Source organism: Lycorma delicatula, chromosome 1 (genome assembly GCF_047948215.1).
Source record: "Lycorma delicatula isolate Av1 chromosome 1, ASM4794821v1, whole genome shotgun sequence".
NCBI classification, from domain to species: Eukaryota; Metazoa; Arthropoda; class Insecta; order Hemiptera; family Fulgoridae; genus Lycorma; species Lycorma delicatula.
In genome coordinates, this window is record NC_134455.1 from 147,828,022 (window position 1) to 147,848,309 (window position 20,288).

General features: G+C 29.7%; 1 protein-coding gene across 2 annotated transcripts in view; it reads right to left on the reverse strand.

Moving 5' to 3' along the window:
- Window positions 1–19,984, reverse strand: part of sds22 (protein phosphatase 1 regulatory subunit sds22) — a 55,816-nt gene extending 35,832 nt beyond the window's left edge. The window contains exons 1-2 of one of the 2 annotated variants that reach the window (XM_075364326.1): window positions 19,614–19,984; window positions 3,238–3,303 (exon numbers count right to left, since the gene is read on the reverse strand). In XM_075364326.1, coding sequence (XP_075220441.1) covers window positions 3,238–3,303; window positions 19,614–19,650 — 103 coding nt within the window. In that variant the 5' untranslated portion in view covers window positions 19,651–19,984. The remainder of the gene's footprint in view (window positions 1–3,237; window positions 3,304–19,613) is intronic. The other variant, XM_075364334.1, reaches the window with a different exon arrangement.
- Window positions 19,985–20,288: the final 304 nt, after the last annotated feature.

Consider the following 20,288-nt stretch of genomic DNA (forward strand, 5'->3'; position numbering starts at 1 on the left):
TTCATTTTGTTAACATTCGTCAAGTGGGTAAATAACCACAGCAATTAATTTACTTTTAAAAATAATGGAATCAAAAACTCAATGCAAAATGTGGTACCAAATGGTTCATAAATTCATTAAGAATTCTATATTACTAATGCCTCCAACAGCATGATGTACTAAATAGAAACTGAACAAGACTAACTCAAAAAATATATTCTATACCCAAGACAAAAATGTTGTATACAAGATTAATATTCTAAAAATCACAAAAAGTTGTCCCGTTCATTAAAGCTCAACAAACTAACAAAACTTCACTAATGGAAATAGTATCATTATTTCCTGTTAAAGAATGATATTTTTCTAAGAAAGAGAAATTCTTTAAATTTTGTGAAAAATTTAAATGACGTTTTAGAGGAAGAAAAATGGAAGGAATTCTTTGAATGACCATTTTTAGTTTTAATTTGTCCAAGCAGCCTCTAAGATTTACCAATGCTAAAAATGTTAAATGATGTAACTATTTACTAATTTTGTTTACAAAAAGAACAACCCACTTACCTCAAATGCTTTACAAATAATACAAGATAAGTAGGAGGCAAATAACCTAAAGCAATAGATAAAGTAACATCATTAACATTGAGCAAAGTAAGTTCATTATCTCCTCTCAGAAGGGGAAGTAAACAAATTATTATACATTTTAACTAATAAAAGAAAATATTACACATTAGTTTATTATTATATAATAATAAATTACTATTATTATTATTATTTACAAAACTAAAATCTTTTATTACTTTTACATTCAATCAGAATCAAATTAATTGATAAAAATTTTCAAATGAAATAATACCTATTAAAAACTGACACATGTTTTTATTGGCTAAACAAATGAAAGTGTACATTCACATTGCATTAAATAAAAACACATAATTATAGACTCAGGGAGTTTTTAAAAGATTAACAAATTTCAGAGAACATTCAATGTAAGTAAGATAGGAGAAAGAATTCTAAGGATAGAATAAATCATTATGCAACTATTAAAAGACACATTACAGTTGTCACTTACATTGGTACTGAGTCTTCATGAGCTAGATTATCATATCATTTAAACTTGTACAGAAATCACTCAATGGTCTAAGCTAGGCAAGATTTATTTTATGATCTTTGATGTAACTTTATGTTTGGAAATTAAATTAAATTTGAGAGTTAAATATAGGTTTTGTCGATCTGCATTATAAAATTATTTAAAATCAGTGTTTCAATTTATAATTTTTCACAGTACTCAAAGGAAAAAGAAAATTAAATCTAAAAATTCAAAATAGAATTGTGATTAGAAATTAAATCTCAAGATACAGTTCAGTAATTAACCTCCAGCCAATAATTGTGACACATTACAGTGGATATTATTTATAATTAATTATAAATTATGTGTATTGTTTAATTAATTAAATGAATGAAAAGTAGCTTAGTTTTACATGCAAACTAGGTAAGCTAGTGCCTGGCTAAAACATAAGTAAAGACAAAAGGTCTTTGATTGACAAACTTGTAGAAGAAGTATGGGTTTGATATGTTCATATTTAGTTTGAATTCTAGTTGTTTTCTGCTAACAGCTAAGATAAAATTTATTTCATCTTTCTAGTTACTTCTTTAATTAATATTCTAACAATTAATATTTTAGTTTTTTTGAGGTAAGTTATGTTTTACACATTTTATAAAATTGTTCACAAACTTAATGTAATACTGGTGAATTGTTGAAGGGTGTCATGAGTGTTTTTATGGACAAGTCTCTCTTAAGACATCAAAATGAATAAAAAAAAATTAATAACAAATAATGATATTAAAAACATATATTAACATTGGTTTAAATTTTGATATAAATGATATAAAAGTTTTTAAAATAGGTTGTTTGTAAAGTCTAATTCTGATCCAATAAAAATTCATTAAAAAAAATTATCACTGATGAATTTTAATAAGTAAAAATTAATTATGTATTAATAAAAAAATAATAAAATCAATATAAATTATTTAAGGGAAGTAATACTAAAGTTACAAGGTATAACAACTTTTTTTGTGAAAGAAGGAATGGTGAAAATGTATGCCTGAATGTGGGGAGGATGTTTCTGATAGTGCCAAAAACAATGTTTTAAATGGGTTGACCTATTATGAGCAAATATTGCAAAATAGAGAAATACATTAATTATTTTATATTACAGAGTATCATAATCTGCATTTTTTAACTTGTTGCATTTCCCACAAATAAGCATAATCTTACATTTTTTTTAATATTAACCTAAAACACTAGCAACAGCCCAGAATTTAAACATATACCTCATTCCTAACTACATTATTAATAGATAAAAATTACACCTTTTTCCAGGGTTTTTAAACATCAATTTTTTTTAAACGAAAAGGGGAGGCATACATGGGACCAAAAAATTGAAATAACCATTTACCAACAATAGAAAAATTGTCACCTTCACACTAAGATTCCTATTAAAAAAAACGTCAAGAATAGAGATATTTATATGGAAAATCTAAAAATTGTTTGCTTAATTTTTTTCAATCCATAATACTGCAATTAAAGTAAAAATTGAATATAACTTACTTTTGAGCCCTTTAATTCAGGAAAAAATCTTTTAATTGATGTTAATAAGGCAAATATATGAGATGTCATACTAATTTCCATGAATACCTAATTTGGTAAAATTGCAGTAGTATGTAAAACATGACCTCCATAAAAAAAGACAAAAAACTCATTTTGGACTTCTCAACATATAAAATTACACATATTTTAATAATAAAAATCAATATTTAAAAAATGTTTAAAAGGTGTGTAGGGTCACCTTCTGAGACAGTAATTATTGGATCATTTAACAGCCAATCCTGAGGTGAACAGAACATTCATTATTATGAATGGCTATGATCAGTCAAAAAATCAAATACTTAATATGATAAGTTTCTTTGGATTATTAACATCACCAGCAATGTACTGAAGGATAATGCACCACCAGTGAGCATCAATGGCCCTTTAATCAAGCAAACCAGTGATGCTGAATGGTGGTAATGGTGGTCAGCATCATGTATTAAGTGATAACAGAATTTATATTCATATATACATAAGTGCATAATGACAAAACAAAGTCGATCTGCACATAAATTTAAAGGATTTTGCTATATTATATCACCCTAAAACAATGTGGAAAAAAATCTCTTCAAGAATGTATAACAGATCTCAAGATTTTACACGTTCCAGCTTACCCCCTGCTTGACATTCTTCTCCAGTTGTCTCCGCATCAGCAAAACTAGATTTTTTTACATCACCCTCTGCAATGAAATAATAACATATATTAACATATAAGATGTCTAACAATCATTCTTTAACATCTGTATAAACATATGTGCAAAGAATATGATTCATTTTGTGGTGGTATAAAACCAATCAAAAAATTTCAGGAAGCAAATAAAATTTAAAAAGTACCATTAATTTCTAGTAATTTAGAATCAGGAAGATTAGGAAAAAGTTTTTAAAATCAATAAATGTTTAGACTTTCATTGAAGATCCTGCTCTCTCAATAATAACAATCATGGAAAACTAACTAAAATGAAGAACGTGAAAGTAAAAGATGTTATTTTATGAAGATAAATAAAAAAAACACATTAAATGATTGTTCCATATTAAAAGATACCTGTAAAAATCAACTGCTACCATAAAAGTAAATAATAATTCTGCACAAGATAATAAAATTAGTTGCAATGCTCAAAACAGTCATAATCACTGAAAACATCAGATAACTAATGACTTTCAGACATACATCAGCCTATGACTGCGGCAAAGCCAATGGTGACCACTGATCTAAATTACTTCAATCTGCTCAATTCACAATACCAGCGATTGTACACCACAAAGAATGTCTCAATATCAGCATCGCTAACATTTTTTCTTGTTCCTACCCTGTATGAATTTGGTTGGCATCGCGCAGGGCTGTTACCATTCATCATCAAATATAATTCACATAAAAATAGAAGTCACCTTCAGTTAAAATTAATTTTTGTTAATTAAACTGTATAAGAATTGAATTATAATACGGAAATGAAATCTTAGTATCAATAGCACAAAAGAAAGAAATGGAACAGAATGAACAGAGTTTTTTGGTCGAGAAAGTATAAGATCTAAAAGTCAAGTTGAACTCATTATGAATGGTAAAACTAATGAACAGTCAAATAATACAATTAAAATAAAACAAGGGGTATTCAATTGTTAGAAACAGAATGAAAATTGTTTGGTTGTTGATTACAACATTACATTACCGAAAATTATATCTTACACTCTTGAAGGTCCCTCAAACTGTGGTCAATTCAGGCAGAAAAGATTTATTGCAAATTTGGAATTTTAGACCATCCCTCCAATTCCTCTGATCTAGTATGACATTATTGTAACCAGTTTACTAAGTTAAAGGACCACACTGCAAAGAAGAATACTATGATAACAATAAGACCAAAGATGAAGTGATGAAGTTGGGATTTAACATCAATATCCTGATAAGTTAAAATCAATTGATAATTGATGAGTTTGGTAAGTTAGTGATATATGGAAGTTAGGTTAAGCAAATGAGTTTTGCTAAACTACTAAGAAACCAAAATGCTTGTTCACAAAATCAGCAAAAACATCAATGAAACTATAGCAGTAATGTTGAAACTTATATTTTTAAAATATCAAAAGCTTTTATTCTAATAAATCACTTAACAATTGTCTGACATTTCCACTTTACCTTATGAACAAAAAAAAGTAATATGCAAAGTCATCACAGCATGTTGAAAATACATCAAATGGGGAGGATTTTTAAACTAACTTTGAAGCTCTGTCAGAAATAGAAGTTAAGCAGAAAGAAAAATAGAACAGAGGAAGATGACAAACAGGCAAATTATACATTTTTGTATTACTATGGTAGACAGACTTTTATGGGTAGATAATAAGATGAAAAATATACGAAGTTTCTGACCAAGTTTAAAAATGTTGGAGAAAGGTACTTTACAAGGTTTTGTAAAACTTTCTGAGAAATGACAAAATCAAACAGAAATGCTGACAATTAAAACCTGAAAAATAAGCAACAAAACAGAAGAGAATAAAAGAATGGATATTTAATCAATAGGATATTTAAGTACTTCAAAGGAACACATTACAATACAATTACAAAAGTACTTTTCAGACAGCACTACACATATCAGAACCATATTACTCTAAAAGTAACATTACCAACTGAAATTAAAACACTCAAATGCAAAGATTACTTAGCATTACGATATGACTAATCCTGGGTAAAATATCTTCTTGTTTTAATATCTTACACAGATTTACTTATATTATTTTTACATATATTTTATAAGTTTATTATATTTGTTTAAATCTATTTTTTCTGACTGATAAGACTTATACACTTATTTAGTTTGAAGAAGTCAATACCACTACTTCCACATTCTAATTAAGATGATTTTTTTTCACTCTTTCAGGTTTTTTTATTTAAAAGAAGGCAACTGTTCTTTAATTGACATGTAGAACAGCATTTTGTTAATTGTATTTTAGGCAATAATTTGACTTGTGGTTGGTTGCACATAAAAACCAACAATAGAATAGTGGATGGGAGACAGTGTTGAGACGATCAGTAGGAGACTATCATGTTAAATTATGACTGGTCAAGCATGTCTTCAAACTATTATTTTTCTATGCACAAAGGCAAGAAAGGCTCACCACATTCTCAAACACATGTTAAGAAAATTAATTTATCTTGTTAATCAGATTAGTAGGAATAAAAACCCAGTCTGAAACAGACTGATCTTTTTAAAGTCTTTGCCACCCCTTACATACCTTTACAAATATGTTTATAACAATATAACTCAAAACTTTGCAATTTAGATGTCGAGTTGCTTTTAACAGGATCAATTAAACAACCTGGTTTATTATAACATGCACACCTAACATTTCTGATAACCCAATCTACCCTACCATTTGCACCTTTGAATGCTTCTAAAATATTGTATATTATATTATTTTATTAATTTGTTATCTATTTTTTTTTTTTCAAAGCATAAGACAAATGCTCTATTTTTTTAATACACTTTCTTTCATTATTTCTTAAAAACAGTTTAATGTATTTATGAAAAAAATGTTGGACAAAGTCACAATTAAAACCTATAACTCACAGAAACAGGCAGGCTTGGATTTACACAGGGGCAACATGGACCATGGCCCAGGGCGGCAAATTTTTGACTTTTTGAAAAACTTGAAAATCGGTTGTCATTTTGTTGTGTAGCGACTATGAATCAATTCATATTTCAAACAATAGCATTATAAATATTCGTTTGAGATTTTACTATTTTATGGCTTATTGCCGTAGCCGAGTTTTCATGTATTCATTATTTTCTTTACCTTCAGGAGAATAGAAATTTCGGGTAGCTTCAAATTTTATATGTACTCACTCATTTTTGTGCCTTTTGTTTATTACTCTCTATTGTTCAGAGTTTGGGAGCTATTACCTGATATTCACAGACAGGATCGGACCTTGCCCTCTCTCCAAATATGCACCCTCAATTAATTTACCATGGTTAAGTGTGGAAATTGTTTTTCCAAACTCTTGCATTCGAGTACATCGCTTAGCTTGGGAATCAAGTCCTCCTCTATACGAGTAAAGTGCTACCATTTGAGTTGAGAATTGAAACTTTGACAACTTCGTAACCGATAATTGTTATTTGTGAGTGTTAAGTGAGCCGTTTTTTTTTTTATGTGTGTTGCATTTAAATATATTTTATCCTGCCATTAAAAAAGTTTCATCAAATTTATAAATATCAATGACTGAAAAGGTAAAAAGTGAAAACGTGTTAGAAAAATATATATAAAAAAAATATATATGTAACTGGTATGCACTAATTCTTAATTTTGACTACAGATAGAACACTACGAGTGACTATCGAAAAAAGTATAGTGGAGCTGCTAACAGAAAAAGGGCGGCGGAAAAATTACAAGCAGAACAACAGGTGATATCGAAAACACCAAAATTTTAAACATTCACCAGTATAAGAAACATTCGATTCTATCTATTTTTATTAATTTCATTATTGGGTATCCCGGATGTAATAACACTGGACAAAATAGTACCGGACAAAAATACACTGATCAAAACAAAATTTAGACAAATTAGGATATGGACAAAATAACTGGGGAAAATAACATTTTTTTCATTCTTCAAAATCCTATATAAAAAAACACCGATTGCTGACATCATAATCTTTAAGAACTCAAAATTCGAGATTGGACGATTTTAATTAGCGTGTCGAATAGGTAAAGCTCGGAATCTTTTATACCTGTACCTAATTAGGAAGGGTGAAGCTTGAAAAGATATATTAGTTTTAATAACTTTTCAACATTTGGATCGGTCGGCGGACCAAAAAACTGTTGTAATTTTTAGTTTTTCTAATTTCTTAAATTTAGAATGAATTTTATTCTTGAGTGCAAAAAACGGACGCACCGAGCGAGTAGCGCGCGTTTGACGCTAGTAATAAAAAAACCTGGTAATTCGAGTTAAATTTGTTTGTAGTTAAAATTCGTCAATTTTTTTTAAATAATAAAAAAAGCACAGTACTTGATTTGCGTTAAATGTTTTTAGTGCTTGAAATTTGTTAATTTAAAAAAATAAATAAATTCTGAAAAGTACGTTGAAATTAAGAACAAGACCATTAAAAGTGTTATTTTATCTAGGGTTATTTTGACCGAGTATTATTTTGTCTTTGTATTATTTGTCCGTATAACTTTTAAAATGTATTAATTTTCTAGGAACAGATGATCAACACCCACCAGTATCAGCCGGACCATCAAGTACTTAAACGAACAAAGTGATGAATTTTCAGCAGAGATTTCCCTCCATCAAACTGGTAAATGTTTGATATAATATTTATTACCCATCACCTGCCAGTGATGCATATCACAACCTGTATCAATGTTCTATCAAATGATAATAATTAAGATTCAAGAAGAATCGAAGTTTATTGATACTGAAATTGAAGTTTCTGAAATATAGTATTGAACTGTGAAAAATTGTGTTGATAAATTTTCCAAGAAAAAAAAATTCGTTTCAAAAAGAAAGTTAAGTCGTTAAAAAATGAATTTAAATATTAGTTTCTTATAGTAATTTATGCTTTAGATAAATAATAACCCGAAATGAACAGACATCTATTTTCTGTAGTTTTTTATAATAATGATTAATCATGTAACTGTATTAATCATTTGGTCAAAATGTGTTGTTACCAAATGATTAATGTTACCATTAATCATTTGATAACAACACACTTTCTAGAATGATATTTTTTAATTTGTGTATAACAATTTAATAACTATATTGATTTATTTATACAACAAAAGTAAAGTAGAGTGTTAATGTGCTCATTTATAAATTTGGTACAACAAACGATTCATGTTTTCAGTGAAAAATAAATTAAAATCACGTATTAACTTGATCTTGTTTATGAAAAATTATTATTTTTGTGGATAGTTTTTTCGTACTTGATTTTGATTTTTCGGATAAAAAAAATTACGTAAACATTTCTTCAACATTCTTTTCCATCCAACTTTCTTTAAGGACAATTGTTCAACAGAGTCAAATAATCTATAAAAAATTATTATGTTATCTAATCCTTTCAGTCACACTTTTTTTCTAGGTTAAACAACTTCATGTGCAATATAATTAAAATGACACAAATAGTGATTTTTCAATGAAAAATTTTTTATACTTTTTATTTTTTGCAATAAAATTTATTATAGACAATTTTTCGTCTCATATATTTTGCAGGTTTTATTAGTGATAATCAATCTTATCGTAAACAAAAAAGTTTGAAAAATTAAAAAGAAATTGTAAAAACATAAATAAATCGATTTTAAAAGCATGTACAATATTTTGTCCGTGGTGACTGAAGAGGTTAAAAATTAGGCATTTCAAAATAGTTCATCAAAATAATTTTTTTATTTCTACGGAAATGAAATGAGTGAGGTAAATATTTTTTAGATTGCTGAATACAAATTTAACATTAAAATGAAGCGTTTTAAAATATCAATAATGGTTGATCAAAAATAAAACTAATATTTTCTTGAAATAGAAATATAAATTTTTGTTGGTACATTCATAAAGTTTTTTCAATGCAAATTTTTCCACATTCAAACTCTTGAAACGACAATCAGTGATGGAAGTTGATTTTTTTTATGATTTTCAGGTTCAGCAGGTAATGGGTTAAACATTTTGTCCGTTTTTCATTAATATATAAGTTTTTAGAGAAATTTTAATTTCCCTGTTGTTCTTACTCGCGCACATCCAAAAAATGGACCCCCCCCCCCCCCCGGGGTATATACTAGGTAGCTATATACTTAGGTATGCTTAGGTAGCTATTTATACTAGTGTATACCTAGGTATATAGCTACCTAAGTATAAGTATATACTTCCAAAAAAAATTTGTATACATCAATATCAGTAATACGTGAACATCTTGAGTACTTAACAACTAAAAGTCAATTACTTTACTGTCTTGATCCACATTGGATCCGGATGTTTATCTTTGAATCTAAACTTAAAACTTGAATCACGATTCATCCTTCAACGCACTGTTGTTTTCTTTCAACCATCTACTTTTTATATTGTTATATTAAATGAAAAATGAATTAATTTTGAAATCTTAGAAAACATTTATTAGTCCCCATTTCACTGAATGCTTAAATTACATAATGAATAAACTTATTCAACGTCATTCTAAATAATTTAGTTAATATTACCGTTTCCTCACCACTTTCAAGTACGTAATGCAACGCATTTTTTTGAAGTGCTTTCCCCATGAGGCCTGTACCACTACATTAAAAGTTGTGTTCCAAAAATAATATAAATTAATTTCAGTAATATATGAGCATACTAAGAACTTACTTGGTATATACCTACCTAATTATATACTTACCGGACTAATATTTTCAAATTTTATTTGTTTTATTTGCTTCATTATTATAAATTAGTATTTCGTCAAAAAGTAATTCCCCACTTTAAAGTGCTATGACTTCAAAAAAATTTGTATCCGAAAAATAATATTAATCCATAAACTTTGTTTATGGATTTTAAGTTTATTTTAGGTTTCGTTCTTTGATTCTACCGTTTGACCCTACTATATATATTTCTAATTTGTATTCGAAATATAATATACCAAAAATTCATGTATATCAATATTGCTAATATATGAATATACTAGGATATTCCTGGTAATAAGTCAATTAAAATTTCCCCCCCCCGCAAGGTTCACTGCTTGCAGTTGTAAATTTAAATACCACTAACTCAGGTGTTCGTTCTTTTTTCTATTTTTCAGGCACAAATGCTTCACCTGAAACAATCGCTTCACTTACTACATGTGAATTTTCAGAAGAGATCATTTGCAACAATAATTAAATCGTTGATAAAGATCCAGCAAAATGGATCATTAATGATTTTATTCCTGACCATATATCGATTAATGGTTGCGATCAAAACATAAATGAGGTTTTTACTAAATCCAAAAGAGTACAACGACGGCAGGGTGAGACAATGCTCGCAGGCTCTATTTCATATAAGTCTTTTGAATGGAGAAAAAAACACCTCGATCGTGGCTCGTTTACTCAGAAAGCAAAGGATCTGTTTTTTGTGTAGCATGTCTTCTTTTCTATCCAAAAAATGATTGTTCTTTTAGTGGAAAAGATGGATTTAATGATTGGAAGCACGCAAGTCAACGTATAAAAGAACATGAAAATTCTCAGAGCCATAATAAATGCATTTGAAATTTAAAACAACGAGCAGGTTGTCGAACACGAATTGACAGAGATTTGACTAAGCAATATGATGATCAGATTACATATCGGAGAAACATACTACGACGAGTAGTAGCTGCTATCAAAGCATTAACTGTGCGAGGACTTCCATTCAGAGGCAGTGAAGAGAAGTTCGGTTCTAAAAATAATGGAAATTTCCTGATGCTTCTCGAATTTTTAGCTGAATAAGATCCATTTTTGGCTAATCATATCAACACGTTTGGCAACAAAGGAAGTGGCAGTACTAGTTATATGTCCAAAACTACCTACGAAGAATTTATAGGACTCATTGCTAACCAGAGTGATATCTACAGTAATCTCTGAAGCCAAACTGGGAAAATACTTTTCTCTCATAGTTGATTCAACTCGACACCTCGCACGAGGATCAATTATCATTTAATCTGCGGTACGTGAAACCTGACGGCGTTCCTGTGGAGAGATTTTTACAATTCATTGAAAAACCTGGACACAAAGCTGAAGCGTTGGCTGCTGCATTTTTTACAAGTTGGATACTTTGGGTTTGAATATTGCTGACTGTTGAGGGCAATCATACGACAATGCTTATAATATGTCAGGACAATATGCTGATCTTCAAGCTCGAATTAAGAAAGAAAATGCGTTAGCAGATTACGTGCCGCGCGTGCTGCTCATTCGTTGAACTTGGTTGGCTGTGCAGTGGAAAAATGTTCTGAAGCCGTTTCGTTTTTCTCACTTCTGCAAACTGTGTACAATTTCTTTACATCGTCAACGCATCGATGGGAAATTTTCAGAACACGCATTCGAGGCAACATAACAACGTTGAAATCATTGTTCACGACAAGGTGGTCGGATCGTGCGGATGCTGTCACTGCTTTACAAGATAACTTTTAGAAATCATCGAAATACTAGCGAGTATGGAAGAGGATAAAACTGAAAACGCAATCATTTGACAGGAAGCAAAAGGAATCCCCAGCCAAATGGAACATCTCGAAACAGCATTCTTGAAAATTTTGTGGCATTTCCTACTCTCTAGGTTTAATAGTGTCAGTCAAAAATTGCAAGAAGTAAACACCAGTCTGGTTGAGATTATTGATTTATACAAAGGGCTTATAAAAATTGTTACAGATTGTCGCAATGAATTTTATCACTATGAAGAACTAGCCCTAGAAATGTCTGAAATCCAGGAGTACCAAACTGTGTTGAGAAGAAGGAGAAGGAGAAGAAGAAGAAGAACTCTACGTCCTGACGAAACGAGTGATGGAGAAGTGGAATTGACTGCCAGGGACCATTTTAGAGTTAATATTTTCAATGTCATCTTGGATAATTTATACAACGAATTGTGCAAAAGGATGTTAGCTTACGAAGTCATTAACAGCAAATTCGCCATTATTACGAATTTCAAACATTTTAGCGATAACTCCAAAATTCGCCGAGTCGTCCGAGATATTGAGAGAATTTTATTCGTCAGATCTTGAGCCATCTCTAGGTGATGAGTTTATACATTTTCACGCACATTGAGTTTCTCGAAATTTGCAAAACAAATCCCCTCTTGAGTTACTCAAATTTCTTCGGGAAAATGACATGTACACCGTGTTTCCGAATGTGGAAATTGCATACCGCATGTTTACTTGTACTTGAGTTACAAACTGCAGTGCTGAAAGATCTTTTTCTTGCTTAAAAAAATTAAGATATACCTCCGCTCCACAATGACTAAAGATCGTTTAAATAGCTTAGCTACAATGAACATCGAAGCTGATATCCTTTAAAAATAGACTGTGAGCAGATTATAACAGATTTTGCTACAAAAAAAGTAAGACGAAAGTGTTTCTAAGCAAGTTACTATACATGTGGAAAATGATTATATTTCAGATTCAATTTGTAAATATATTATTATATATTAAATAAAACATCTCAATAAAGGTGTAAACGCTTATATTTCATTTATACCAATTATCAAAAAATGCAGTTTAAAAAAATTGGAAAAGGGCGACATTTTTGCTATTGCCTAGGGGCAGCACTTGTGATAAATCCGGCACTGGAAACAGGGAAAAGTAATAATTCATTTCAGTTAAATTCACCTTCTGTAGTTCTTCCCTGAGGAAAGAGAAGTTGAAATACTATTAAAAGAATAAATTCTAACTATAAGAAATGGAGTCTATGAGGAAGATAATATTCAAGAGTTTCTGAAAAGCAGTATGAATTGCTACAGGATGAAATAAACACATATCCTACTCCCCACAACATATCCTCATCACTTCAAACAGTAGTGCTAATCTTCAAGTCAACATTATCCATCCCAGAAAATATTCAAATTAAAATGTTATCTTGAATAAACCAATCATATTGTTATTTTTGTAGTGACAACTCAAAAGGGACTATGTAAAAAGGTAATGAAATTCAAACAAGAGCTCACAATATGACAATCAACTACCATGGCCAAAATGAATAAAATTCTTAATTGGATCATGGCAGCTATTTTTTTCTGGATAACAACATAGAAGAAACGATGATCATGTCTGTATTCAACATTGGATTCACTTTACACATTTAATAAATTAAAAATATGTAAGAATGTTCTAACTAAAGCAAAAACTAATGTCATATAAGTAAAAAACTGCACTCTCATAGGAAAAATAAAACCAGTAAAAACCAGTAGCAATTGGTTTAAAACATTCTACACACCTTAGGGAAGTGCCTTCTTCTAGGTTACATACAAGTACACATTAGCTTAAGTACCTAGGACTTTTACACAGTCCTTACCAAATTTATTACTTAAATCATTAAGTTTTTTATCCTATCATAAAATTTCTCCATCACCATATTCCTTTCTTGAAATTTACACTAAATAAAAATGCTTGATTGATCTCCCCTGATCTTAATAATATCTCGTACAGTTTACCCCATGAGGAAAAATTTGCTTTCCAAATTACTCCAACAACCTCTGTTCCAGAGATTTATTTATTGTTATAAAAAACAAGTCTTTTAAATTGAATGAGAAAGCCGGAAGAAATGAGAGAACTCTTGAAATAATTACTGCCCTTCACTAAAACACTGGTAACAACTTTAGCATTAATTGTAAATTTTTTTTAAAGATTAGAATTCTAGTACCACATTATAGATGCATGAAACAACAAATTAGTTTTGCACGAAAATGTTAAAAAAGGTTTGACTAACCGTACTTCTGAAATAACAGATAGCATTTTGCATTTTTCATGCATAAATCTTCAATGTCCCAAAGTATAGCTGGTAAAATAACCTTTTGCCCTATATACTCCAGATTTTTCTAAGCAGCCACATCTTTTGGATGATTATGAGTATCTGGACTTAATTTTGTTTGATTAAATTTAATGTAGTTTAGTCTTTCAGTGTATTTTGCCATAAACATCAACAATACAGCGAATAAAAATATTTCTGTAATGAACTGATTGAAGGGATCATCTTGAATCCTCAATCGGTAAGAATAAAATGACATACACAACACGATTTTATTAGAATTAATACTTCGATTTAAATCTACTGAAAATCTATCATCTCCAAAAGGAAACATGTAGGCTATTGTAACAGATCATAGAAATTATACGATTCATTGATCCATTTAACATTATTGCTGTAACTAACATTTTCTTATAGTCATTGTTTAAGACAAGGATTCAATAAAATGAGTAATGAATCTCTAGATCACCAGCACCCACACAACACTCCTTAGTTTAATTTGTAAAATTTCCCCCAGTCAGCCCTTTTCAAGATCCAATGTCTTTGTTGCTCTGTAAGCAAGATACTATTCATGTGTAGGCCTTGTGAACACTACTGTACAGATTACTACAAGCCAACTAAGGGAGGCAAGAAACAACAGGATTTCAAAGGAAAATGAGTGTTGTGAAAACCGAAAATGTTAGTCTTTTGAATTTTTTCTGATTAAATGTAATAAATGGTCAAAACCTGAAATTTTCATTCCGGTATAGTTGTAAAAACTTATCTTTATATTTCTGCAATTCATCTAAAAATAATATGATATTTAAACTTGTATGAATGTACCCACAATTCTATATTAAATCCTAAAAACAAATCCTGGCATAATATTGGAACACGCATCATCATCCTTTCAACAGATCACTGCAGCATGAAGGCTTCTTCAGCATGTTTCCAACTAATGCGGTGTAGTGTGATTTTTCAGTCCAATGTACTTGACAATATCATCAATTCAACAAGCCTTTGGTCTTTTTCATGATGTTTACCATCTACTGGTACTTATTCAAATGTTAATTTAGTCCATCTGCAATCAGTTCCTGCTGCATGGCCTGCCCACCATCGTTTTAAATCCTTTAACTTTCATAATGATATCATGTAATTTCATTTATTCTCAAATTCATTTTATAGGTCTTCCCGTATGGTAAATCTGAGCGTAAATCATTCTATATTTCTTTATGCTACGCACAGCTTCTGTAATGATTGAACAATTAAAGTCAAAGTTTCTCTTCTACAGGTAAGGACTTTTTCTTTTTCTGTTTAGCCTCCGGAACCAGCACAAGCCTCATTCATCCTATTTCATAGGATGATGTATGAATGTAAATGAAGTATAGTCTTGTGCAGCCTCAGGTCGACCATTCATGAGATGTGTAGTCAATTGAAACCCAACCACCAAATAAAACCAGTATCCACAATCTTGTACTCAAATCCGTATAAAAGTAACTGCCTTTACTAGGACTTCAACCTTAGAACTCTAAACTTCAAAATCGGCTGATTTGTAACAAGTTCACCACTAGACCAACCAGAGGATTTACATAGGTAAGGACTGGTAAGAGGCGCTTTAATTAATTATATAATTAAAATTATAATTCAATTTATTTATATAACGTTATATAAAAAGTAAATGCAGTATCTCAAAGAGTGAAGGAAATGTCTGTTTCAATTAAAATGTTCCATCAACATGGATTGCTATGTATCAGTCTGAATCAAACAGTTTGTTTCAACCTGATTCAAATAGTTTTATTTTATGTAGTGTGTGCTCAGCCTAAATTTCAATGAATTGATCAAGTAAGTTTTGAAGATTAAAGTGACAAAATTTTCAAATTTTTTGGAACAATTGAGTGTAACTTAACACCTCACCCAATCTTCATCAAATTCTCCCATGCACAACTTCAGATACACTACTAAAGCATACCTAAATTTCAATGAAATTGATCAAGTAGTTTTGGAGATTTTCAAGCTCCAAAATTTTACATATGAATTTTTACACTTTACATATGGTATTTTTGTAATCCTCCCAAAAGATAAAGAAAATTCATTTTCATCCCTCCCTCCCAATCACACCATGCTACCAAGAGGATAACTCAGGAATGACTCTACCAATGTTGATCAAATTTCACATGCACAACTTCAGCATATCTAAATTTTAATGAAATTGGTCCAGTGGTCTTGGAGACTTTCAAGCCACAGATTTTATACACACACACACACACACACACACACACACACACACACACACACACACACACACACACACACACACACACACACACACACACACACACACACACACACACACACACACACACACACACACACACACACACACACACACACACACACACAAGCACACACACACACACACACACAAGCACGAACGCACTCACATGCACATACATAAAAGGAAATTATATTTTAAGTGATGTATTTTCAAACTCCTCATACCTCAAAACATAACGAAAAAAAATTTCACCCGTCAATCCCATCTGTAAATACACTGCTTTGTCTAACATTATGAGGCTAAAAGCACATATCAAATCTATAAATTACACTTAAATGTAAATACTTATTTTTGTGTCAAAAATACTTAGAACATGCAACAAACAACTTTTAAGTAATGATAAAATGACAAAAATATTATCTGACACTGTAAATTTTGTGTAACTGCTGTGATGATTATTTTCATGTATACCTTCTACAGATGATACTATATTTATGATAGATACATACAACTTTGTGAAGTAACTTTATTTCAATGAATTTAATACCTTGGAACTTAAGAACACAATGTTTAATTTATTAAAACTAGTAACAAATTTTAATTACCATAAACCTAAAATCCAACATCTGCTCTCATGAAATTAATAACAGGCTATCAAATATAAAATTAACACTACTAAATTAATAAAACTCCTTTACTAACACATGTTCACAGTTTTAAAGCATAAAAACTATAAAAGTAATTATAGTTCAGATTATTTCACCAAAATATTTCTAAATACAAGTGATAAAAATGAATATTATATCTTTAACACAATCACCACTATACACTCATTGATACCAATTGACTATCACTGAGGAATTACTATTATGACCAACAAACAGTTAATGGAATATTTTTGTGTACTATACGAATAGATACTTATATAGTATACTATACAAGGTAAATAGATACACCATGTATAGCATATAATTCACATTGTATAAAATCCCAAAAAAACGAAGATACCATATTGTATGTAACCTTAAACTTCTATAACTGCGTACTACATAACACAACAAATAACTTTTTATGCTAAACCAACTGATTCCGAACAAAAATAACAGTACCACATCAAAGATTGATTTTGAATACTCTCAGCATACATTTTAAATATTTGCAATTATTTAATGAATATTCAATTATGTACAATAAAATAAGGCTAAATCTCAAACTATTGTTAAGGAAGCCATAAACAGTCAGTTTCCATTATTTCCTTCTAGGCGATAATAGTAACAATGATAAGTCAATATGAAAAGGTATTTTACATGAAAGAAAATTGTGTAATTTTTAATAGTGCAGTGATGATTTTAAGCAGAATTCTGGAACTATCCAACAGAACAGTATGAAAAAGTGGTATAAAAAATGTAGGATGAAGGCTGCCTGTGAACGATCCTCAACCTGAACGTCCAAGTCCAAATGAAGGAACTATAATTACCTTATACACCCCTAATAAGGGTAACTCTTTTCAGATAAATTACACATGCATACTTACAACCAGCATTTCTCAATTAGCAACTCTTTGTCAAAAGCAAAATTTTAAATCACTAAAAGTTATGCTCTCAAAATTTATGATCAAGAACGATATCTTCATACTTATTTTAAAATGCTGGAAGAGTTTTTCGGTTATTCATTTTATGAAATCAATGTCTTTAATGTTAAGCAACTTTTCATTATGTGTAGGACTGTAAGCTGCTACAATGTCCGTAATAAGTAGAACTGAAAATTCCCCATACAGTTCCTGAACACATAAAGGACTGGCAAAAATTCAAGTTAGTAATTATATACAATTATGGTCTCACCTCTGATTTTGATGAAATTTGGAATATACCTTTTTAGAACCGAAGTTATTCATTACAACTGAAATTATTCATTGAAAACACCTTCCACTAGACATATTTCTCTTAAGTAACACAGTACCCTCAGCAAAAATGTCATAATTCGGCACTTTTTTGCAGAATAGCATCACATGTATTACATATTCAAAATGACAGAAAACTGGCAAACATTGAAGACAGGATGATTTACTTCTATTGAAATTTGACTGTCTGCCTGTCCGATTCATAAATACTTTTTACACATGTTGTCCCATGTGTCAAATCACAACAAATTATCTTATAATTGTTTATGTGTATGTATATGGTGATTCTTAAACTATAAATAATAATATATCTATAAATACTTGTTCAGCCATAAAAATTTAAATGTGTGTGTGTGTGTGTGTGTGTGTATATATATATATATATATATATATATACATTTAAATACTTGAAAGCTACAATTTTGCTATTTCTTCCCCCACTCTCTGCTGATCTCAAAGAAGTTTGAAACCACATCACTGCTGCGACTGCAACAATGATTGATCAACAATGAAAGACATTTTGTCAATTTACTTTATCTCTAGCACCAGTCTTCATCTGATTAAATACCACTTGCAGTTTTCAATCATACTTAATATTTGTTATTCAGTATGCAAAATAAACTAAAATTCAACAGTTAAAATGAAGAAAGAATTTACAGCTGGATCCACTAAACCAATTCCCCTAAGCATAATTTACCAATAAGTGAAATTTGTAAAACACATACATCTTTGTACAAATCTTAAGCTGCATATAAATAAAAAGAAATACTTCATTAAGAATAATTAATTATTAATCAGAGGTGTAGTAAAAGTTTCAGATTATTATTATATCAGTTTACTTTCAATAAATAAACCTATATAATTACATTTATCTTCAGTAATACCTACATTCGATGCAGTTCATTTATTATTATTAAATGTAACATTCACTTATAAAATGATTTTTAAAAAAGAAATTGATTTACTGTATATCATCACTTAATGATGATGCAACGAGCTGAGAAAATTAAAAATTGGCTTCAGAACGTTGAGGCTTAATAAAATCAGTCAAATATGAAGAATGTAAAATTCCAGCAATTATTATACATAATTAACGGCATTAATATTATTTTACGTTGATTATGCCACAAATTCTTAAATCTGGTGGAATTCAAAACGAATGAACACCCATGCTGAAACCACTAATTTGGCTTTCGAAAACATCTAATTTTAAGCAAACACAAAAAAAAGTGTTACGAATGTTACTTAACTGTAAAACTTTCCCTATATTTTACTTGGACTGTTAATCCACAAAAACACTTTTCAAAGTGTAATTTAAAAATTAAAAATGGTCAAAAAATTCCCAGTTCAACCCCTACCACTATCAAATAACCTCAAAAGGCAGTATAAGCTACAAATAATTAGAAAAAAATTACCCAAAAACGACTAACCTTTGTTGCATTCCTTCCCCGCTTCACATCCAGACATATTTGTACTTTCAAACAAATAAACGATCACAAAAATTAAAAAGTATAACGTAAATTCTTCGGAATTGTCTCATTAACCAATCAAAAGTTGAATCATATACTAATGAGGTAAGAACGCACTCAATCACTCGAACACAGCCACAATAAATACGGTACCGTAACTAAGATATAAATTTAAATTACATTTACCGAACCTAACTGTATACTTTGTAATTCCACACAAAAATTAACAATATATTGAATTAAGCTAAAAAGTAAAAACGAGAATTTAACTTGAAAATTTTAACATAACAATAAAAATGTTATGCTAACATAATGCTTCCGAAATAGTGCAATTTTTTCTTAGTATTAAAGATACATACGTTGAAAAAAATACATTGTGAATCATGAAATGAAGCTTATTGGCGAAAAAAAATCAAATTTTTGTACTGTGAGTTATAGTTTGACGTAACCATTTACATAAATTCATTTTTGTATGAATATATATTTTTTATTTCTTAAAAAAAATCCAGTGATATTTACGTTTTGTCGTAAACGTTTACTAGTATAAATTTATTTTTGTTTTATTTCAAAAAAACAATTACAACAATGGAAATTTTAACATAAATAAAGCTTAAGTGTAAAATGATTAAAGACGAA